This window comes from Mus musculus, chromosome 14 (genome assembly GCF_000001635.26).
Source record: "Mus musculus strain C57BL/6J chromosome 14, GRCm38.p6 C57BL/6J".
In the NCBI taxonomy this organism is placed as follows: Eukaryota; Metazoa; Chordata; class Mammalia; order Rodentia; family Muridae; genus Mus; species Mus musculus.
This window is the reverse complement of record NC_000080.6, coordinates 8,213,033-8,237,352: the sequence shown is the minus strand read 5'-3', so window position 1 is coordinate 8,237,352 and position 24,320 is coordinate 8,213,033. Positions and strand designations below refer to the sequence as shown.

Genomic DNA, 24,320 nt, shown 5'->3' with positions numbered 1-24,320 from the left:
GCTACGATAGACCTAACCATGCTTTGTTTAGAGGAATGTGGATCTTAGAGCTTTGGGTTAGAAAAGCAGTGCGATGCATTAGCTTTGGCTTCATGGGTCACAGCACTAGGAACATGGAAGACAGTGGTGCTTCGTGGGTCATAGCACTAGGAACATGGAAGACAGTGGTGCTGAAAGTGATTTGAACTGTGGCCTGGCTAGGAGATTTCAGAGGAGAAGAATTTTAGTAGTGGCTTAGAGATTTTTCTTTTGATATTTTGGCAATATGTGGCTGGTTTTAGCCCTTATCTGAAAAGTCTACCTGAGGCTAAATTGAAGAGTTTTCATCAATGGCATTGGCAGAGGAAATTTCAAAACAGCCTAGTATTTACTCTGTTTTGTGGTTATTAGTGTTCACTCTTACAAAGATTTATAGTTTATAAAAGCAAGCTGAGCAAGTTAAAAAACACAAAATGTGCAGTTCAGGATAAAGGGGGCATCAGGAAATGGAATGGAGCTAAATCCTGTGCTCAAGGTGGAGTTGTGGCAATCCCAGAGAAAGTCAGAGACAAAAGAGGCAATAATTGTTTTCTATCTTTTTTTCCTTTTATTGGATATTTTCTTTTCTTTTTTTTTGTTTTTTTTTTTTGTTTTTTGTTTGTTTTGTTTTGTTTTTCAAGACAGGGTTTCTCTGTATAGCTCTGGCTGTCCTGGAACTCACTCTGTAGGCCAGGGTGGCCTCAAACTCAGAAATCCACCTGCCTCTGTCTCCCAAGTGCTGGGATTAAAGCCATGTGCCACCACAGCCCAACTTGTTTTTTGGTGATATTTTCTTTATTTACATTTCAAATGTTATCCTCTTTCCCTTCCAGAAAGCCCCTATCCCATCCCTCCTCCCCCTACCTCTATGAGGGTGCTCACCCACCCACCCACCCACTCCCAGCTTCCAGACCTAGTATTCCCCTACACTGGGGCATCGAACCTCATCAGGCCCAAGGGTTGCTCCTTCCACTGATATCCAATAAGGCCATCTTCTGCCACATATGCGGCTGGAGCCATGGGACCCTCTATTTGTGTACTATTTGGTTAGTGATCCAGTTTCTGGGAGCGACCAGGGGTCTGGTCAGTTGACACTGTTGCTCCCCTTACAGGGCTGCAAACCCCCTCAGCTCCTTCAGTCTCTTCTCCAACTCCTCCATTGGGAACCCTGTGCTCAGTCCAATGGTTGGCGCGAGCATCTGCCTCTTTATTTGTCAGGCTCTGGCAGTGCCTCTCAGGAGACAGCCATATCAGGCTCCCATCAGCAAGCTCTTCTTGGCAACCACAATAGCGTCCAGATTTGATGACTGTATATGGAATGGATCAGATGGGGCAGTCTCTGGATGGCCTTTCCTTCACTCTCTGCTCCACACTTTGTCTCCATATTTCCTCCTGTGTGTATTTTGTTCCCCCTTCAAGGAAGCACTGAAGCATCCACACTTTGTTCTTCCTTCCTCTTGAGCTTCATATGATCTGTGAATTGTATCTTGGGTATTCCGAAATTTTGGGCTAATATCCACTTATCAGTGAGTGCATACCTTGAGTGTTCTTTTGTGACTGGGTTACCTCACTCGGGATGATATTTTCAAGTTCCATCCATTTGCCTGCGAATTTCACGAAGTCATTGTTTTTAATAGCAGAGTAGTATTCCATTGTGTAAATGTACCACATTTTCTGTATCCATTCCTCTAGATTGACATCTGGATTGTTTCCAGCTTCTGGAATATATATGTGTGTGTGTGTGTGTGTGTGTATTACAGGATATAGCTATGAACATATGAACATAGTGGAGATAGTGGAGAATGTGTCCTTATTACATGATGTTGGTTCATCTTCTGGGTATATGCCCAGGAATGGTATAGCTGGGTCCTCAGGTAGTACTATGTCCAATTTTCTGAGGAACTGCCAGACTGTTTTCCAGAGAGGTTGTACCAGTTTGCATTCCCACCAGCAATGGAGGAGTGTTTCTCTTTCTCCACATCCTCGCCAGCATCTGTTGTCACCTAAGTTTTTGATCTTAGCCATTCTGACTGGTGTGGAATCTCAGGGTCATTTTGATTTGCATTTCCCTGATGACTAAGAATGTTGAACATTTCTTTAGGTGCTCCTCTGCCATTCGAGTTTCCTTACTTGAGAATTCTCTGTTTAGCTCTGTTCCCCATTTTTTAAATAGGGTTATTTGGTTCTCTGCAGTCTAACTTCTTGAGTTCTTTGTATATATTGGATGTTAGCCCTCTATCAGATGTAGGACTGGTAAAGATCTTTTCCCAATCTGTTGGTTGCTGTTTTGTCCTATTGAGAGTGTCCTTTGCTTTATAGAAGCTTTCCAATTTTATAAGGTCCCATTTGTTGACTCTTGACCTTAGAGCATAAACCATTGGTGTTCTGTTCAGGAACTTTTCCCCTGTGCCCATGAGCTTTGTATAGGGAGATAAGAGTGGATCAATTTGTAGTCTTCTACATGTTGACCACCAGTTGTGCCAGCACCATTTGGTGAAAATGCTGCCTTTTTTTCCACTGGATGGTTTTAGCTCCTTTGTCAAAGATCAAGTGACCATAGGTGTGTGGGTTCATTTCTGGGTCTTCAGTTCTATTCCATTGATCTACCTGCCTGTCTCTGTACCAATACCATGCAATTTTTATCACTATTTTTCTGTAGTACAGCTTGAGGTCAGGCATGGTGATTCCCCCAGAAGTTCTTTTATTGTTGAGAATAGTTTTCCCTATCCTAGGTTTTTTGTTATTCCAAATGAATTTGAGAATTGCTCTTTTTGTTTGTTTGTTTTTTGGTTTGGTTTGGTTTTTTGTTTTGGTTTTTTGAGACAGAGTTTGTCTGTATAGGTCCGGCTGTCCTGGAACTCACTCTGTAGACCAGGCTGACCTTGAACTCAGAAATCCACCTGTCTCTGCCTCCCAAGTGCTGGGATTAAAGGCGTGCGCCACCACTGCCTGCCTAAGAATTGCTCTTTCTAACTTTACAAAGAATTGAGTTGGAAGACAATAATTTTTTAAAAGAAGACCAATCAATAACAAATGTTTCTTTTTTTTTCTCTCTTATTTTTTTATTAGGTATTTTCTTCATTTACATTTCCAGTGCTATCCCAAAAGTCCCCCATACCCTTCCCCCCAATCATATGCTACTGGGAAACTCATCTGCCAAGCTGAGCACAATGTAGAAATCACCAAGGCAGGACACTACCATGCTTGGCTTGACTACCTAGAAGCCAGATACAGGACCTCTGAGGTGAGAAGTACAGCTGAGGGGAGAGTAAGACAAAGGGAGAGGACAGAACACAGGACACTCAGTAGAACCCAAAACAACCTAACGTGTGTGTATGCATGCCTGGGGGATAGACACATATATGTAGATGCATATGCATGCTTTTTAAATTTGGGTGTTTGTTGTTTGTTTCATTTTGTATGTATATATGTGTGTGTACATGTCCTAGAACCCACAAGCAGGCTAGATGGACTGGACAGTGAGGCCTAGTGATCTACCTGTCTCCATCTACCTAAAATTATAAATGTTCAACACAACACCTAGCCTTCCCCCACCCCCTATATAAGTTCTGGGAATCAAACTCAAGCCTCAAGCATTTTCTCAACTGAGCCATTATACATACATACATATATACATATATATAATGTATATATAATGCAGGGGCTGGGGCTAAGTTCTGAGAGTAGATCACTTACTTACTTAATGTGCATATGGCTGATGCAGTGGGAGTGGACAATATCTGGACATGCTCTGAAAACAGAGCAGGGTTTGCTGACACTTAGATAGGGCACAGGATAGAGAGAGGAAGTCAGGCCACTTATCACAAAGGGGAAGGCTACAGGAGGGCCAGGTTTAGACAGATAGACAGATCTCAGTGGTATGTGACTCATGCTTAAAAGCTGTGAGAGAGATGATGTCAACAAGGAGTGAGCGAATGAGAAGTGTCAGGACCCACCAAAGACATCAGGGGACTAACAACAGTTATTCCAGTGAGGGGCTGGAGGTTAAAGCTGACACTAGATCAGCCCTTGTCAGAATGAGCAGGACTGGCAGAAGCAAACAAAATACTCCTGAATTCAGGTCAAAGAGGAGCCATGACTGGGGGGTGATAAGGGAAGGAGGGAGCAAAAGCATGTTTGTTTTCAAATTTCATTTATTTCATTTATATTATCTTTTTTTTTTTAAATTTCAGAATCCCTTTTCTACTTTCTGGATGTTACTGGCATTTTTTTAAAAAATCTTATTTCATATCTGCAGTGTCTTGACCTTCTTAGCTCTTTGAAGATTTTGAAGATTTAAAAAAAATGTTTCTTTTCTGTTTTTAAGTTTTCTTTTCCCTGCAGCTTCATTTGTATCCTTCAAGGTGTCTTGTTCTTGATTTTTCGAGCTCTCCATCTTTCAGATTTAGGGCTTTCCTAAGTGTCTGATTTTAGGTGAGAGTTGGGTGTTAATTAGCCACACCCGGCTTAAATTTCAGTTTTTAATTTTACAAGTATGCCTCCATATATGCAAGTGCACCACATGGGTGCACTGTCTGAGGAGTTACAGTTGGGAGCCACATCTGAGTGCCATCAGCTAAACCAAGAGCTGCAAGTGCTGTTAACCACTGAGCCCTGTCTGCAGCCACCCCAGAGCTTGTCTTAAGGGAGATCACAGCAAGTGTCTACAGAGATGGAGTGGCCCTGAGGAGTTTGTGACACTACACAGGAAGGGAAAGTATTGTCTGGAGTATTGTTCTCCAGTAGGCAAGGGCTCAAAGCATCTAGCAGACCAAGGAATGGGTAGACTCGAAGGAGGAGAGCAGAGATGACTGGTACTAACAGGGGCTCGGTGTTATGCTCAGAGGTGGGAACCTGTGGAAAGCCCTTACGACTTCCACTTGATCAGATGCAAAGTCACTCTGGTAAGGAAGGAAGAGGTGGATGCTGCAGACTTGAAGACGGAAGAGACTGTGAAACAACCACAAGGCAAATGAATCAGTGAGCCAGAGCAGTGGAGCATGACTATGGCATGGCTGCGGCATAACTGTGGCATGGCTGTGGCATGACTGTGGCATGGCTGTGGCATGGCTGTGGCATGGCTGTGGCATGACTGTGGCATGGCTGTGGCATGACTGTGGCATGACTGTGGCATGGCTGTGGCCCAGCTTATCTAAGCTCTGAGGACAACAGTGTAGCTGGTCTTTCCAGACACAAATGATCACACAGGTGGTGGCAGAAAACCAGTGAAAACAAGGAATGGACTGGCCTAAACCAGCATGATAAGGAAGAAAAACTGCTGAATATATTTTTAGGGGGAAAAATACAACGGCCCATGGACTTCCCACTGATTACAGAGAGAAATGAGACCACGAGGGTTATAAGGGATATTAAACAAGAAGTACAGTTCATTAGCTCTTGCCACAACAGGAGGCTCATTAGTTATTGTCAAAACAGGATTAAAAGCCAGCAGATGGCTTGATGGACAAAGGTATTTGAAGCCCATACTGACATGAGTTCAATCCCTTGGCTGATGATGTGAGTTTGATGCCTAAGATCCACGTGTGTGGAAGGACTGCTGACTCTCCACATGTAGTGTACAGTTCAAAGCCAGCCAAAGCTACATAATGAGTTCTAGACCAGCCAGAACTGCAGTGAGACCCTGTCTTAAAAGACAAAAACAATGTGAAAGTTCAGACCAACCAGACCTTAAGCAAGACCTTATCTCAAAACAAAATAAAAAAATAAAACCCACAAATATAATTCGGTATATTATCTTAGCCACTTCGAATGTTTTGATGTCATACAGTCATCGTAATGTCAATACTGAATTTTAATTAATCTTGTCAAAAATCACAACTATATTAGGAGACAGGAAGGCTAAGGGGAGAGAGCATCTGGTTGAGGAGATAGTTGTGAAGCCAAGTGTGTGGAGGGGACCTGCAATCCCAGCCAAGTGTGTGGAGGGGACCTGCAATCCCAGCCGTTAGGCGCTGGGGCTCGGGGTGGGGGGGTGGGGGGGTAGGGCGTGGAGAGGAGTATGGCCAGCCTGGGCTGCACAGAGTTCTAGGACAGCCTGGACTGCATGATAAGATTCTATCCCCTTACTCCCCAAAAGGAAACCTTTGCTTTTATAATAATCAACAGATAACAGCTAAAACTGAAGCATCAAGAAGTTGTTAGCAATTTATATAGATAGGTAGGTAGGTAGGTAGGTAGGTAGGTAGGTAGGTAGATAGATAGATAGATAGATAGATAGATAGATAGATAGATAGATAGACAGACAGACAAATGGATACATACATACATACATACATACATACATAATACATACATACATACATACATACATACATACATGGAGATATCTGTGTAAGTATCAGCTAAAAGACTAGCAACATCTCTGGGGAGAAGAAAACTGGAATAGAGTTGCTGGGTGTACCAGCTGCTTTCTGCTGCAATAAAGCACTGACCAAATCCAGTTTGGGGAGGGAAGGGTTTATTTGGCTCTCAGTTACAGTCCATCATTGAGGGAAGCTGAGGCAGGAGTGCAAGGCGGAATCTGGAGGCAGAGACTGAAAAGAGACCATAGAGGAGTGCTTCTTACTGGCTTGCTCCCATGGACTGCTCAATTGCCCATTCTGTACCTGACCAGAGATGGTACCTTCCACAGTGGGCTGGACTCTTCTTCATGTCTACCTGCCAATCTGAGGGAGGCATGTCCTCAACTGGGGTTCCCTCTTCCCAAGTGACTCAAATTTGTGTCAAGTTGATAAAAACTAATCAGCACACAGGGAGGTAGGATATCTTCATTTATTTTTTTCCCAGTGTTAGGGATGGGACCCTAGACTTTATGCTCACTGGGCAAGTCCTGGTTTTTAGATAACAAGCCTTAAAGAACTCTTTGATTCTTTATCAGATACATACCTAATTAAAAGTAAAACCCAAATAAAAAGGTGAATTGTTTAAATAGTCGATAATGACTCAACACCTAATTACTTCCTATGGGTTGACGAGATTCCTAAGAGCAAGGTGAAATGCTCACAATTTGTTTCCTCTCTCAGGAAGGACGCCATCTTGTTAACAGATGCTTTTGACTTCTCGGACCATTGTTTAAACTCTGCACTTGGCTGTTATGACGGACACGTCTACCAACGCCTGTTTGAGTGGGCTCAGAAGTCCCCAGCCAATACTCAGGTAGTGGAGTGAAATCCATTATAAATTATGTAAGACAGCCAAGAACAAGCGTAAACACATCTCAATGTTTCCCATTGTAATCGAGTCTGCTTAGCTGAAAAATCACTTGGCATAGCACATTTGTTTCAAATACTTCCGGAGAATACATAAAAGAAACCAGAGGTGTGGCCTGGCAGGAACTGAAATCAGCAAAATGCACAGCTCAAAACATAGAAAGGGCATTAGGAGAAAGGCTCATTTCTAAATCGTGGCTTGACATACCCAAAGGCATATACACACAGCAGCAAGCTGGCTTTCACATTAACAAAACTAAGATAAGTCACAGCAGTGCCCAAACCATCCTACTGCCAGCCTTTTAGCTCTGTTTTATGTAGATAAGTGCACATGTAGAGGTGATGGAGAAATGTGAGGTACTGCCGTCAGTGGGCAGGAAAAGCACAGCCATCATAAGGGGATAGTAATGAGACTGTCCTCGGAGGGAATACAAGAATGCCAGCTATGCCAGCCTCACTGGGCAAATCTAAGACCAGCGGTCGGTACTGCACTTCGAATTCAGGAAGCCCATAGTGAGTAGCAGCTTTACACAGATAATCCCAATGAGGAGTCTAGCTATCTATAGGCACACACACACACACAAGCTGTTTCACAGCACTGAGTGTATTAGAATCTATAAAACAGCGTTGTTCACATGGTGAAACTTTCTCTTTAGTCCAACTTCAGAAAGCTGTCGGAGAGCTCAGTGACAATACTTGGGCATTCACTAACACTTCGCCAGGTGTTGTTAGACAGCTTGTATTGTCACACATCAGAGCTTAGCTTAACTTTATTGTCTAAAGTCATAACTTTAGACAATGGCCTCCAGAATATAAGGCCAGTCCACCTCAGTCAAGCACCATCTACAAGCAGACATTGTTTTAGCTCAAAGAAACAGAAACCACTTCCTTACCCACTTACTACTCCTTACAGTTAAGCCACTTCTAGTGCATGACTATAGACCTCTGCCTTTGCTAATGTTTAAATCCTGGCACAAAAGCAAAGCAGTTCTTCCCAAACCAGCCTACATCCCATGGTCTCAAGAGAGACTTGTGTCCTTTGGGACTCCATAGAACCATTGCCCCTCACTGTCCACCTGTCTGCAAATGCAGAGACACATAGCCCAGACCTGTTTAGTTGGCAGCACAGGAAAACACTCCTCTCCTCTAGATGCTTCCTGGTCACTAAAGACTCAAGTGGGCTACCTTGTTTTTCTTCATTCTTAAAGTCTTTAGTCTGGAAACCATAGCAGGTTTGTAGAAATGAGATGTGCTACCCTACCTCGCTGACTGACTCTGTAAATTGATGATGCCCTTCATCCCGTTCCTTTGACTCTATTTCCTTCAACTTGACCAAGGACGGAGCTTCTTATGGCCCACATAAGGACACAGAAGCAGCAGTGCATACTGATGCCACACACACTCATCAGCCTGCCTTACTTAATAGTAACAGGTGCCACAGTATGCCTCTTACACGCACAGTTTAGGAAGGTGAGGTCACAAATGACTCTGACTTCATTTAGTCAAAATGATACTTGGTTGACTGCTAATATATAGCCACATGATCTTACACTTCCAGCTCCTTTGAAAAGCACCCAAAATTTTTAAAGTCTAAGTAATTTTGATCTGCCGTAATTCTGAGGTGCAGCAGACATTTTTATAATAGAAGAAGGTGCATTACAGATATTTTAGCTAACTTAACAAGCAGCTGTGTTGAAACATGCTCTATGGACATGAAAGTACAAGTGGGACTATATTTCTCTGGTGCTCTGCCGGAAGTGAAGTGCTACGTCCTACCCTGTATGTCTTAGCTCCACGGAGTCTTTCTGTGTGGAGCAGGTTGTGCTGAGCTTTCCCCCTACACAGCATAACAGCTCCCCTAGTGTATGTATATGTATGTATGTATGTGTATATATATATATTCTGTGATGCCTGCTTTTGGCTTTCTGATTGATCTAGAAAACTGCCACAGATGGCTCTCCCTCCCCAGGTGAAATCACATCCATGTGATTTCCTAAGGAACAAAGAGGAATCATCAGGGCCATTTCAAACCAAGGACCTTCCCCCTTTTTAGTGTTTGCCTGAGGGTCTTGTGTATTACAGGCTGGCCTTGAATTTCTACCCTCCAAATGCCAGGATTACATGTGTACATAGCCACACCCCAGCAAAAACTCTTTTCTCTCAATAATTCTATTGTAAAAACATGACCAAGGAATAGTGAGAAGTGTTAAGCACATCTACTTCATCCATTCAAAGAATATTTACTGTGCAATGCTGGTATGGAAGAAACAGTGGTGTAGACCTGTGTTAAGGACCTCAAAGATTTACTGTGGATAAGCAAAAGGAAATAAACAAGAAGATAGCATGGAAGACTAGGGTTTAGCTATGAAGAAAAGAACTCGAGACACTGCATTAGAAAATAATAGGACTACTAGAATCAGAAACGAGACAAGGGTGTCAACTCTCTCCATATCTAATCAATATAGGAAGTTTTGGCAGAGCAATAAGACAACTAAAGGAGACAAAGGGATACAAGTTGGAAAGGGAGAAGTCAAAGTGTCACTATTTGCAGTTGATGTGATAGTATATATAACATTATACATATCATATGTATGACATGATAGTATATATAAGTGACCCTAAAAAGTCTACCAGGAAACTCCTACAGCTGATAAACATCTTCAGCAAAGTAGCTGGGGTGGGGGAGTAGCCTTCCTATATATAAATGATAAATGGGCTGAGAAGGAAACGATGACATAATGAAATTTGCAGTCAAATGGATGGAACTAGAAAAAAAATCATCCTGAGTGAGGTACCCAGTGGATACTAGCTGTAAAGTAAACGACAATCACGCTACAGTCCACAGACCTAGAAAGGCTAAGTAACAAGAAGGGCTGGATGGGTGAGGTCTGACTTCCCTGTGGGGGCGCTGTGGGGGACAGGAATCAGAAGGGACAGGTTTCAGGTGGATATAGGGACAGAGCACTGGGAGAAACAACTGGAATTGGAGGGGGGGTTCTCAGGGATGAGCTAGAAACCTAACGCAATGGGAACTCCCGGGAATCTACAAGGTGACCTTAGCTAAGACTCCTAGCAATGGGGGATACAGAACCTGAACTGGTCATCTCCAATAACCAGGCAAGACTTCCAGTAGAGGGATTGGGACACCAGCCCAGCCACATAAGCTTCAACCTACAATTTGTCCTGCCTACAAGATGTGCTGGGGTAAAGTGGTACAGAAACTGTGGGAGTGGCCAGTAATTGGTCCAACCTGAGACTCATGCAACAAGAGGGAACCCAGTCCCGACACTGCTTGGAAGGCCAGGACCCAGAGGCTGGAAAGCCCAGAGACCTAGGATAGAACCACATGACTGGAAAAAAAAAATCTATGAAACAATGCCTAATGATATTCTGCTATATGCATAGACTGGTAATTGTCATCAGAGAGGCTTCATCCAGTAACTGATAGAAACATTAAGCAGAGCTCAGGGAATCCTGCAGAAGCAGGGGAAAGATCACAAGAAAACCCACAGAATCAACTAACCTGGGCTCATAGGGACTCACAGAGACTGAACCGACAACCAGGGAGCCTTCATGGACTGACCTAGGCCCTCTGCACAGGTTACAGTTGTGTAGCTCGGTCTTCTTGTGGGACTCCTAAGAGTGGGAGCAGGGGCTGTCGCTGACACTTCTGCCTGCTTTCAGGACCCTTTCCCTCATTCTGGGTTAATTTGCCCGGCCTAAATACAAGGAGAGGTGCCTTGCCTTACTTGATTGTTTGGTTGATAGCCATCGGAGGTCTGCCCTAGTAGATGTGGGGGAGGGGGGCAGAAAAGGGGAGAACTGGGAAGAGAGAAAAAAGAAAAAAACCAGACCAACAAGAGAAAGACACTTAGAAGCGGCATATATAAGAAAGAAAACAGAAAATGATGGGAAAGACTATTCTGACACAGAATATTGCCTGATTCTACTTTGTGGTTCCTTGCTTTGTGATTCATGTTCAATTTCAAAGACCCTCAAATGGTAAAAGGCTTTTATTCGTATTACATTCCAAAAGTGAAGAAGAAGAAGCTGTAGGGTTTTCTCTTAATCAGTCACCTGCAGGTACAAAATCTGCCTACGGAAGGATGCTTTCTGGAAAAGAGTTTGCCATATGTTCACACCGTTACTTTCAAAAATAATCTGAAAAATTAAAACTCTTAGGTAATGTTACTCTTTAAAGGTGAAGTGCTTAATTTGAAAATGAAGTCATTAATTCTAAAAGTGTTCTTTTAATAATGTACTTCTCATAAACACAGGAGAACCCTGCCTATAAGAAGTATATTAGACCACTGATGCAAAGCTGGAAACCCAAGCTGTGAAAAGCCAAAGGATTCAGGACCAAGCAGCACCATGGCCTTCCTATGGCACATATGCATATAAAGAATTTAAAGCACGGGGTGGCGTGCGGCTTGTTCAGATCAGCGAGTAAACTGGTACATGAAAGGATGTTCATCATATTATTCTGCTACTGAGTACATCTGAAACTTTCCCTTGTCTGTTTGTAGTACGTATTTGGCTAAATGCTAGAATTTTGCTTTAAATACAGCAAAAGCTAATAAACTTGTTAGTAACTACTTGTGTTGTAGGGGGATGCTGGGGCTGAAAGGTCAGAAAGATGTCAGCAGGCACTCTACCACCAAGCTACCCTGTGGCCTACACATACTTTTAGCTTCCTCTAGTCTTTACAGGGACACACATGCACCAGCCCTTCAAAGGTGCCTGGGTATGCTATAATCTACACACACACAGCCCTTCAAAGGTGCCTGGGTATGCTATAATCTACACACACACAGCCCTTCAAAGGTGCCTGGGTATGCTATAATCTACACACACACAGCCCTTCAAAGGTGCCTGGGTATGCTATAATCTACACACATGTAGCCCTTCAAAGGTGCCTGAGTATGCTATAATCTAAATCAAATATAGGTGCTCAGCATGTAGCACACCATTTTTTTTAACTCAACGATTCTGCAGTAAAAACTAAGATTTCATAAAGAGACAGAATTACTCAATATGCCTAAATACAGCCAAGCTATGTTTTTCATTTCATTTTTAATTACACAACATAGAGCAGTTCTGACACGGTCTGCAGCTAAGTGACAGAACACTTGCCTAACATAAAACAGGGCCCTGGTCAACTCCTAGGACTGAGGGAAAAAACAAACCCTGAAAATCCTGCTGCTTGCTTTTGTTCATTCAAGCAATCATTTGCCTAATACTTAGTAAGCCAGAGAAAATTACCAAAAGCAAACTTCCCTTTGGTGAGAAAGGGGACAAGGAAGGGAACTCCTAAGTTTGCCTTTTTCACAAACTTGGAGTGAATATTACTCCTAGTTCCACAACTTTAAAAAGTATTTTTAAGTGTGTGGATATGTGTATGTCTGTGTATGTGTGTGCATGGTGTACACACACGCATGCATAAGCGTGTGTGTACACCATGCACACACATACATAAGTCAGAGGTGTCACAAATTACCTGGAGTTGTGGTTACAAGTGGTTGTAAGCATTAATGTTGGTCCTGGGAGCCAAATTCCAGTCCTGTGCAAAGCACCAAGAGCCATTCCCCCCAGCCCCGCTCCACAACAGTTCCAAACCCAAATTATCTTCTTCATGATGATTTTAGCTGACTCCACAGCACATGACTAATTAGAGTCTTTATTTAGGAAACCCTTTATTAGTTTACAATTGGAGCATATATTCCAATATAGAATATAGAGAGGGTTATCTCTTCTCACCAGTTCATCAATATACCAAAGCAACCTGCCAATAACATTAAGGTATCCTAGTTTGAAGGTGAGGTAGTTTTGAGTTTCTGTGGTGGTGTTGCTGTTTGTATGGGGTTGGGGGTGGGGTGGTAATTTATCAGATCTTAAATTTCCAAAGAAATAATCTTGGAACAGCCTCACAGAGAAGAGGAAAAGGGTGTCGTGTCTTCCCTAGAGTGAAACCGCAGAGGTCTACGACTGCCCTAAAACAGGGAAGTTGCTATGCAATGCTCACAAACCAGAAAGTCTCTCATGATTAACACGCTCCTTCCTGTAGCTTTCAAGCAACAGAATCACATCGACTCTGAAAGCGGTGACGACAATGAAATAAGCAGATGATGGGCACACCCTCCCCAAGCCTTTCTGAGCCTTCTTTCTGATTGATTTCTCAGGATGGGACTTACCTGTCATAACACACACTTGCAGCTACCACAATTCCTGAGGGGGAAATGGTGGGAGTCACTTTGTCCTCACGCACAGCACAAACTGGAATGAGTCACATCCATAGCTGTGACAATTGAAAACTGTAATATTCACTGTAAACCCGATCTGAAAACAGGGTTGCACTCTTTAGACAAACCCGCTTATCTCTGGTTACACAGCTGGCTTTATAAAGTACAATCTAATGTCCCACAGAGTCCTGTCAACCCTATCACAAATGTGCTATAAGCACTTTAATTGGGACATAAAGGATGCATACTTTCAATGAAGAATATGATTTTCCCCTTATATAGCAATAAATACAACCTTTAATATTCATATTCCATTTTTTATTAGATTTTTCTTTCCTGGTAGACAGTACCTTGGGAATGAAACTGTACCAGGCATAAGGTTTCTACCACAGGGACATTTTGTATTGAGAATCCAATATAAATATTTCTAGTCAGACATTTCCATGGCTACAGATATTTGGTTGCTTGATTTATATGCATAGAAAGAAACAGTTGTCAAAACTGTAGAAAGCAGTCCTTAACAAGTACCCTCAGATGACTGGGCCAGTCTTCCTTTAACACCACAATACTGCCTACTGGTCTGGAAACTAGGTCGCCCTACATGATATTCTGATTTTTCTCAAAGACATCATGAATACCCTCTTTAATCTTTTATTCCTGTTTTTAGCCTTCCAGTCGAGTCAGGAACCACGTTCTCAGAAATCATTTTATCACTGTTAAGGGTAGATTATATACCATAATGATTTTCAGATCTCTTTTTATAAAAAAGGTTTCTAGAGACTCGGAACAGGCACATGCATACTTGGGAACAAAACAGGGAGGAGACTGCTCACACACAAAACTTCCTTCTGGTCCTCAATGCCTTCAAATAAATACAAAGACTGAATCAAAAAATTAAAAAAAAAAAGAGGGCCCACACTAAAACCCAACAACAGTCTCTTCCATGTCCCAAAACGTGAGCTTGCAGGAAGTTCTCTGAGGGCTGGCCAGCAGTCAGTCGTCCGTCTTGCGGGCCAGTCTACAGAAAGTCCAGTTGTGCTCTACTGTGTTCTCATTGGCCCGCTCGCTCATGTGATGCACCCGAGTATTGCGGATCGTGAAACCTTGCTTCGTGATGTACTCCATCAGATGGACCCGGAGAGAGACTTCCTGGTGGTAATCGCACGGTCCAAAGGTGAAGGAGACCTGGCAGTCTCTGGTGTCCATCATGTGCTTATTCCACTTGGTGAAATAGTTTGAGATGCCTTCGAGTAAGGAGTGGACCTTTGTGGTGATGGTTAACTGGGTGATGATGACGGCCACCGGATTGGAATATTTAGAAAGCTTCCGAGTGCTAGACAGCTCTACGACTTCTTCAAAAGTATCCATAGGATACAGAGGCCTGGGGTCATTGAGACACTGAATCAAGGGTTCGATCTGGTAGAAATCAGCCTCTTTCCGAAGCAGATCAAACTCCTTAAAGTCCAGGGGGAGTGTCAGTTCTGAAGTCCGTAGGAAGTTAAGGACATAGCGGAAGAGCGGTCCGTCTCGATCAATGAAGTAATTGCCTTGAGGGTCTCGGGCTGTGGGGAAGTCACCCCCAAACATAGCTCCAAGCATAGAATCCGGGTAGCGTGTCAACGTGGTAAGCGATGTCGTGTACAAGTGTCCACCTACATTTAATGTGACTGGGTCACTCATCTGCAATTTTTAAAAATCCAATTAATTACCTGAAACCTTAAAATCTTAACTAACAAATTAAGAAAATCAGTATTAACAAGCAAAGCATAACACCCTTTCAAGCTAATATATCTGGCAGCACAAGGGGACTAAACGGCTTTACTTCCAATGATAAAACCCACCCAAGAGAAGGGCTTCAATATTTGGTTTCAAACAGAATAAATCCAATCCTTCAAAAGTTTCCTATAAGTCTACCAGGTGTGACCTTTAGTGTCATACAGTGAAGTCCAGCATCTGAAGAGCTTTTTGGGTCAATCTGCCTGCTTCTACTTCCCTAGTGCTGGGATTAAAGGTGTGTGCCACCACCCTTGGCAAAACCGTCAGTTTTTAAAAATTTAACATAAGCTAGAATATAAAAATAATCTGATAATGTAACAATAATTAATTTAGGAATTGTGTTGGGTTTTTCTCCTCAAAGGAGTCAGAAGATCTAACTTTTTTTTTTTTTTTTTGAGACAGTGTTTCACATAACTTAGGCTGGCCTCACACTCATTGTGTAGCTAAGGATGGTCTAGAATTCCTGATTCTCCTGCCTCTGTCCCACTGCTAGGACAGTGCTAAGACCACAGGTGTATACTGTCACACCCAGCTGTGGAAAATATACATATATACATATATATATATATATGTGTGTGTGTGTGTGTGTAGATATATATATATATATTCATGTCTCTTATATGAGTGTGCTGCCTGTGTGCACGTGTGTGTACCTCATTTGTACCAAGGGTATGGCTCTAGGAACTGAGAGTTAGGGACGGTTGTGAGGCATTGAGTAGGAGCTAGGAACCAAACCCAGGTCCTCTGTAAGAGCGTAAGTGCTCTTAACTGCTGACCCCTGTCTCCACACCCAAATGTATTTTAGAAACAAAAATTTGTTTAAAATCAATCTGAGTAATTTTTTTCTGGAAGCAACAGTTTCTTCTTTTCTGGCTGCTGTTGTTGCAGTTGTTGTTGTGACAGCATCTTACTATATAGATAAAGCAGGCTAGAAACACACACCTCCTGCCTATCCCCGGTGCTGTATTACAGGCCTGTGTCACCACGCCCAGGGACTAAGTTGTAAACACTAGATTAAAAAATACATGGTTTGGTGAACCCAATCTAGCTCATCTTCTAGCCCCAAACAAACTACCACATGTCAAAGGGCTGGGAGCAGCTTTAAACTGTCATATCTGACTGTGTATTCATTTTTACAACATTCAGGTTGTAATCTGACCTTTAATTCTGAGAAGCAAGCTTCTCAAAATAACATACCTTCAGCTTTAGAAACCCTATTTAAGAAAAAACAAGGAATGGCCTTCAGGTACTAAGAAAGTAAAATATGTCTTACCAGATAAAGAAGAAAACAGGGAGGCATGGACCCATGTGAGGAGAAACACTGTCTAACTAGTAATCCCTTTACTACAATGAAGAAGTCTTCATTCCATTATCCATAGGCCCTTTAAGCATCACCATCCCATGAAAAGAGAATTTAAAAAGCAATATACAGCAAAGACTGAAACATCGTGGTGTATCTGAAATTAGTGATTGCCAATAGTTACTAGGGGAGCAGGAGAGATGTCAGGAGTTAAAAGCCACGGGCTAGTACAGTGGACCTGAGCTGCATTCGGGTGGCTCACAGCAGCTCCAGGGGATCAGACGCCCTCTTCTGGCCTCTAAGGGCACTGCACGCACTGCTTCCCCCCACATAATAATAATAATAATAATAATAATAATAATAATAATAATAAAGTTATTTGGAGAATATCCATTGAGTCCTCCACTAAAACGTCAAGCCAAATAAAAATGCTCTTCTTCAAGGACATCTACAGAAATTAGATAACGCTGGGCAAATTCATAGTTTTCATCCTTTTAAGATACGCCTATGAATGCGAGAAGAGAAAGACATCAAAATTGCTTGCCAGCCTTAAAGTAAAGAAGCACTCACCATATAGCCCCAGTCCCCATTATCCATCTGCTCCAGCACTGCGTCCTCAGAGCTCAGGAGCCAGGGAACTCTGGAAGAAGAGCAAACACATCACCACCGTGAAATAGAGAAAAAAGGCTGTTCTGCCAAGTGTAGTTAGCCAAACCTCACAAAAACTCCTCGTATACGGTCAACTGGAACCTGCTGGCCAAAGATGTGGAAAGAAAGCCAGGCCGTGCTCTGTCCTTACCTCGGGAGCCCACCAGGCACAAAGAACTAGCCTACACTCAAGGAGACGAAGACATCATTCAAATTCTGTCATCTGGGCTGACACGAAGGCGGGCTCGGCAGGTAAAGCCGCTTGCCTGACCCTTCACGGTGGAAAGAGAAAATTGATTTCCACACGTGTCCTCTGAGTCCACACTCACTCCCATTCACACACACAAAATAAGTGTCATAAAAAAACTTACAAATTTTGTCACTCCCCCAGAGATGTAATTTTTACATTTTCAGAGAACCTCATGATTAGGTCTATGACGTTCATAATCAATTTTTGATCTTCATCAAAAAGGTCATGTAAGGGAAAAGGAGGGAAACTCCTTTGGATCGGCATGCCAGCTGTATAAACTAAACATCTCAGTAAAAGCATTTAAAATCATGAGCTCCAAAAGTAACAGTCGTTTTCCAAAGGAAACACACCAGAATATTATTATCTTATAATATTAAAAAAATCAATCAGGCTTTTAATAATGAAGTATTTCTCTTTGTAAATAAAAACAAACAGAAACCAATTTAAATGACAAGCTGTTAAGGCACAATTTGAGACCAAAAAAAAAAAAAAAAAACCTTACAGGGCTGGCTGAGGGTCACTCAGCCAGCACCATGGAGAGACAGTTTTAGGCCACTGGCAAATGCCTGTGTACTAATGATGCCGGCTTCAATCTGTTTTTATCTACAATTCAAGGGCATGCCAGCAGTTGTCCAGCTACTGAACTGCTTTCATGAGTTCCCTCAGTTCCCTCTCTTACACGCTAGTCCCCAAATCAACCTGCTAGCAAACTGCAGAGCAGATTTCAAAATCGCCAGCAAAGAAGGCAAGAAACATGGACATGCTGGTATTCACTAGAAAAGTCACTAGCTTTGTATGTGGTCTTTGAAGATCCATTTATCCCACTTTTAGAGGAATCTGGCCCCTGTTTCCAGAACAAGAACAAGCCCTGGCTACAGGAGATCACAAAGGCTCTTTCTCAAAAGGTCACTCAGGCATGTAGAGAACATTTGCATAGCACAGCAGGGGCTGAAATCAGAGCTGCAGCAGCTATTTCTCTACCTTTACAAATTCTTCAAAGCAAACGAGCGAAAATGTGGCCGGGAGAAGCCTTCAGTCGGCGGCTGCCTTTCTCCACTCCAGGCAGCTGGCTGCAGGCGGATGGACGGGCCTGAGTACTATGGTGAGACAGAACCAATGGAAAGCCACTGGGATACCTTTTCATCCCTCTGACTTACTCCACAAACCCCAAATGATAGAAACGGAAGAAATGGGCCTTACCCAGGTGTGGGTTCAGTTATAGATAACACCACATCAACAATGGAGTGAATTAAAGGCACTTCCCAAGACTCGGCGTCTTCTTTCCCAACTGCCTCAATAGTCAGTCAGCCAAGATGTATGTAAGGTCCACCCACTATCACGGGGCAAGGGAGCCCAGGTAAAATCTAGATACACAGGAATAAGGAAGCATAACCTGACCCTCGTGGAGCTTTCAGTCTACAAAGGAAGGCAACAGGCAACAGCCCAAGTCCACAGTATAACTCCAAAGAGCTACAGAACAGGGCAGACAGGAGGCGCTCTCAGGAGGAAGAGATCTAGACTCCCAGGGAGAAAACGGAGGGCTTTGGCAAAGAGCCTGAAAAGTGAAATGCTAAAAGAAAAAGTGCCTAGCCTGAGAAGAGACTCTAGAATCGAGCAACAATTTAAATAGGCAGGGATGGAACAGCCTTTCTGCTTGTAAGCGCACACACACACACACACACACACACACACGCACGCACGCACGCACGCACGCACGCACGCATGCATGTATAGAGTTATAAAATAAAGAGGCAGGATAGACCACAAGACTTGCTCACAGCCCCACATCTGGGGAGTACCTGAACAATAACTTGTGTTTGCTGACTCCTAGTCTAGATTTTTACAAAAGCGCCCTCTTGAAGTAGAAATTCAAAGAACAGAATCCAAAAACCAAACAATTGAAAAGCATCCATTTAAGACTTCCCATAACCAACTATTAATCCTATCCACCTACCACTTTATTTACAATTTAACAAAAACTCAGGCTAGTCATAATGAGCCCGTAAAAATTCCTACCACTAAATAAAAATGGCAGTAACCTACTCATTAGCGCCAATAATGGCTGCTGTTCCATCTTAAGCGACAGAAAGAATCCTAGTTCATGAACATTCAAATGACTAATGAAGAATGGAAGCCCAAAACACAAGGAAAAAAAAATCAGACAGCTCTTATGCCAGTACTAACCTTTCACATTTATGTCTTCATGCCTAAATCAAAACACGGTAACGTCTTATGCAATCATCCACACAAACAATCAAAAAAGTTAGATGTTTCTGAATCTCTTCTACAGCAAAAGCCAAGGTCTGGCTACACACATATAACAAAGCTCAAGCTTACTAATCTAGGACAGCAGTCATGGGAATGTGTATATGTATGTGAATATATATGGCTGGGGGCTAGTGGGATGCACAGGCAATGACGTACATCTTTACTAAGGAGTTAGCTCCATGATCCAAGCCCAGATTCCTTCCTTTCTTCTTTTTTTGGGGGGCGGGGGAGTGGGGAAAAGGGGACAGGGTTTCTCTGTATAGCCTTAACTGTCCTGAAACTCGCTCTGTAGACCAAGCTAACCTTGAACTCAGAACTCAGAGATTTATCTGCCTCTGCCTCCTGGAATGCTGGAATTAAAGGCATGTGCCACTACCTCCTGGACAAGCCCAGGTTTCTTAAAAAGCACTTCAAGACCTTATAGTTATACATAAAATACATCAAAATAAAATACTAGTCACTTCCAATATAAGCTAGCAAAATCTATTTAAAATATTGTACTAAATTGATCACCAATAAAGTCAAAATGGGAGTAGTCTTGATTGATTTAAAATTGGTATGTGTTCCTTGTAAACATAAACAGAGACGCAACTAGAGAGACAAGAGGGGCAAGATTCTAGCCTATCCAACAGCCGGACTCTGAACTGATGCCTGCCAAGAACATCTCAGGGGTGGATACAATAAACACAACCCAGAAGTAGCTTCAGCTTCTTCCACCTCATCGTTCTCCAGGGACGCTAACAATTCATTTCCCTTTCATCTTCTCTCCCATCCGGCACAACCTCCTCCAGTGGAGGGCTTAATGAGAACAAGCCAGGCGACAGAAGGCCTCCAAGGGGGCATCAAGCAGGCCAAGGTGAAATGTTTCCTCATAAGATTCCTTTAAGTGACTTTCCCTTACGAAAGATCTTTCTTAGAGTCATGGCTACAACCAACGACTATAAAGTTCAAAGAAAGGCTTTCTGACTTGTAAAATCGGTTTACCTGAAAATACCTGACCTTTGATTCAAAAAAAAAAAAAAATTATGGTCCTAAAGACTATCATGCTTGCTTGAACTTCAAAGGTCATTGTAACTAATGTGTAAAATCTGATAGTATGTTAGCAGGTAGTTAAGAAAAACATATTCTGAAGAATTTCTAGAAGCCTGAAAAGAAGTTACTAATTTACTGACCCTAGCAAATCTGAAGAATGCACACTCCAGGAAGTTAACAACTTAACCTGTGAGAACCCTCCTTACCACAGCAAAGCTACAGTGGGGGTTATGATAAGACAGCACAAACATTCTAGACTTACTTCTGCTATTGAGTAAGACGCTCCAGAGCAAAAGTCCTCCTCCCCTGTAACAGTCTATATGCCGTAATGCTAACCTCGGATTAGAAAATGTAATGATACAACTGTAGTCACTGCCTTCCCACGCTTTCTGGGTAGCCCTTCCAAGTGCTTTTCTACTGAAACCTTTGTGTCTGCCATCCCAAAATGAAGACCGGTAAATTTTCTCTCTCCACCTATACTTACCTTCCAAGCTGCCTTTGTACTGAGTTTCTCTGTTCTTGGGAACGTGGGAGTTTGAAAGTGAAATACTTTTTATAGTAATTGGTTCAGTGGCATCTCCTGGCGTCTTCGGAGTTAACATCCACATACAGGCCAGCACAAGTAGCGAGCGCACAAGGATAATGGGATTATAAAGCTAAATTACCACTAACTAAACCCCTCTCTCAACCTCGTGGGCTAGAAGAAAGGAAATGTAGGCAAAAAGGGAGAAAGTCCTACAAGAAATTATGAATCTTCTGACAGTATCAAACCAGAAGAATATATACTCTCCAGCTTAAGTGCTGTCAGAGTCACAAATCATAAAATTCTACTTTCCCTCAGTTTCCACCAAAATGGGTATTATGACCTTCCCAAAAGTAACCACACCGTTTAAACACAATGGAGGTAAAACTGGCCGACAGGGCAGTGAGGAGTGGCGCTCTGGATTCACGTGCAGCATGCCAGCAGAGGGCTGTGAGAACCTGAGTAGACCGCCCTTTACTACTCGCAGCATCACCAAAATTTAAATAGGTAAGTCAGACACGGTGGGCGAACATGCAGGTTAGGACCAATCTGTGTTCCCACTCTGTCCCGTCCCTGGCCCTCCTTTCCCGGAGATCCCACCGCAGTTGCCGTGAGAAAAACTAAAGGTAAAATGATGTCCAGCGTTCGCAGAGACAAACAGACACGTGAGCTCTCGGGACTTCTAGAAAGCATGACTCAGGGTTGTCTCAAGATAAAGCAGAAGACACACATACGTGTTCCGTTTAAAATAGACCCCAACTATTAAAATCCAGGATGCGACGATGGATCATAGGAGTGACCATAAGACTGCTTTCCACGCTATTGCTTCAGCTAAAATACACTTTAAAAATTTTCAAATTCTATGGCCATCTTTCTACCTACGGTATTACAAAAAACTAAGAATCCGTGTGGGCTCCTGGTTTTCATCCAAAGGGTGATTCTCCCACCCTACCTACTTAGATCTTTACTCTTTTGAAACACTTCTGGCTTTGGGCCTGTAATACCCCACCATTATTCCCATACTAGAATATCTGCAACAGCGAAAAAGATGAGCCTGCCAAGGGGGGTACATTGGAGCAGGTTGTTTGGGCTATCCCAGACATTCTTAGCTAAACCAGGTCACATCGGTCTATTTGTCTGCATCACGAAATCCTGAAACCAGGTTTATCAACTTGCTGTATGTACTGGTGTACAGAACAGAAACATGACAACTTCAGCAGAATATCCAAACAGGATCTCAGTCACGTTTCGTTTCCCCGTCCCACCCCCAGACACAGCCTCCGCTGCCATCGCCCAGCAGGTGCTGCAGGGGCTCCCCACGACCTCGCCAAGGATCACCTCTTAACACCCAGCACTAAATCGCCGTGACATCCCAAAATTCCGGTAAAAAGCTGCAATTTGTGCACAAAACCCAAAAAGCAGAGCTTTAAACTAGGGCAGTGGCGGCTAATAAACACCACTCCCCAAAACACCAACCCTTTGCCCCGCAGAGCCCGCTGGTCCCTACTCCGCGGTCTCCCGCAAGCCAAGCCCGGCCGGCCACGCGCACCGAGCCCCGAACCCGAGCCGGAGCCCAAAGCCCGAGGCGGCCGCGCGTCCCCGATTTCCCCGCCCAGGCCCCGCCGCGGGCTCGTGCCAGCCCGGGGACGCGCGGCCGCCACCCGCCGTTCTCCTCAGCCCGACTTCCCGCAGCCCCGGCCCGCAGGCCCCGCTCGCGCCCCACTCACTGCACGAGCGCGGAGGCGACCCGGCCGGGAGACGCCGGCGGCCCGAGAGCGCGAGCGCGGGGACGAGCGAGCCCGCGCCCCGCGGCGGCAGCGGCGGCGGTGGCGGCGGCGGCGGCGGCGGCGGCAGAGGGGACGAGTGAGCCGGAGCCCGGAGTTGCGGCTCCAGCTGCCCGGCGCGGGCGGCGCCTTCTCAGCAGAGTCGCGGCGCCGAGAACGCGGACGCCCCCTATCGGCGGCGCGGGGCGAAGGCCGGGAAGCCGGATCGCCGCGGGCACTCTGGGCGCTGCCGGGGCGGCGTGGTCAGGCGGGCTCTGCAGCAGTCCCGAAGCCCCGCCTCCGTCCCGTTCCTATCCCCGCCCCGCCCAGGACTCCCGCGCGGAGCTCCGCCCAGGCCACGCCCCTAACTCCCCCTCCGCTTTCAGCCTCTCCTCCTGGCCGCCAGCAGTCTCTTCCCTGCTTGCCCAGGACTCCTTCTCCGCAACTGTTTCTCCTCAGCTGTTTTCACTAAGTCGATAGACCTCATCGCATGCAGGGCTTAGAGAGAAGAGCAGCCACCCAGACCGAGGCGCGTCTCAAGACTCAAAAAAGCAGCCAGTAGACACACACAAGACAAGTTCGAATCCTGGTGAGAGCGGTCCAATAAGAAGGCTGCCTTGGCCGGGCTTGGTGGCATACGCCAGAACTCCGGAGGCAGAGGCAGGTGGATTTCTGAGTTCGAGGCCAGCCTGGTCTACAAAGTGAGTTCCAGGACAGCCAAGGCTACACAGAGAAACCCTGTCTTGAAAAAACAACAACAAAAAAAAGAAGGCTGCCTTGGAGAATAAGGGAAGATGTGACGATCTGATATATATAAAATATTAGTATACATTTAATGTTATTAATATTGATGTAATTATATTATATTAATATATACATAATAATGTAGTTAATATTATTAATGTATTAATATATAAGACTCCTGGCCTTATATATTAAGGCAGGCCATTCTGTAAAGTAATGGCTTAGAGGGACCACCGATCCAGCCTTTTAGGCAGAGAAGAGCAGCCAGTTAGAAGGGCAGAGCTAACTAACGTCATCCTGTGTAATACCTCTGAGGATCTTAGTCTGGATGGGACTGGCAAGGGTAATGTCCCTTCAGGAAGGACATCAAGGCTGCAGGGCTAATTGGATTCCATGCATAGACAAGATGCAAAAGCCACCACTTCTAGCTAGCCAGATCTCAATCCACTTCTACATGGGTGAAAAGCCACTGGCCTTAGAAACTCACCTGGGCCAGGCATAGTAAAAGTAGTGCACATCCTTAATGCCAG

General features: G+C 44.0%; 2 protein-coding genes across 7 annotated transcripts in view; one reads left to right on the top strand and one right to left on the bottom strand.

Annotated features, from left to right (window-relative positions):
* The window catches only part of Acox2 (acyl-Coenzyme A oxidase 2, branched chain), a 33,509-nt gene extending 21,667 nt beyond the window's left edge, over positions 1–11,842 (top strand). For 2 of the 3 annotated variants that reach the window (NM_053115.2, NM_001161667.1), the window contains exons 14-15: positions 7,062–7,194; positions 11,525–11,842. In NM_053115.2, the coding sequence (NP_444345.2) occupies positions 7,062–7,194; positions 11,525–11,587 (196 nt within the window). In that variant the 3' untranslated portion in view covers positions 11,588–11,842. The remainder of the gene's footprint in view (positions 1–7,061; positions 7,195–11,524) is intronic. The other variant, XM_006518108.4, reaches the window with a different exon arrangement.
* A 1,923-nt stretch (positions 11,843–13,765) lies between these two features.
* Kctd6 (potassium channel tetramerisation domain containing 6) lies at positions 13,766–23,272 on the bottom strand. 4 transcript variants are annotated; one of them, XM_006518105.3, is made up of 3 exons: positions 18,442–21,238; positions 17,133–17,202; positions 13,766–15,166 (listed from the first exon to the last, which is right to left on the bottom strand). In XM_006518105.3, the coding sequence occupies exons 2-3, from the start codon at positions 17,157–17,159 to the stop codon at positions 14,480–14,482; spliced, it is 714 nt and encodes a 237-aa protein (XP_006518168.1). In that variant the 5' UTR covers positions 17,160–17,202; positions 18,442–21,238; the 3' UTR covers positions 13,766–14,479. The 4 variants fall into 4 exon arrangements, with proteins under 4 accessions (XP_006518168.1, NP_082058.1, NP_001292865.1 ...); NM_027782.3 differs by lacking the exon at positions 18,442–21,238 and adding an exon at positions 23,011–23,272 and having other exon boundaries at positions 13,783–15,166; NM_001305936.1 differs by lacking the exon at positions 18,442–21,238 and adding an exon at positions 21,245–22,851 and having other exon boundaries at positions 13,783–15,166.
* Between the last annotated feature and the right edge of the window lie 1,048 nt (positions 23,273–24,320).

What these genes read in the sequence shown, in the direction of transcription:
- Kctd6 (NM_027782.3), bottom strand. Translation starts at nt 17,159, where the DNA reads ATGGATAATGGGGACTGGGGCTATATG. An exon ending in ATGGGGACTGGGGCTATATG is followed by an intron (nt 15,167 to 17,132) that starts GTGAGTGCTTCT and finishes TAAAAATTGCAG; the next exon opens with ATGAGTGACCCAGTCACATT.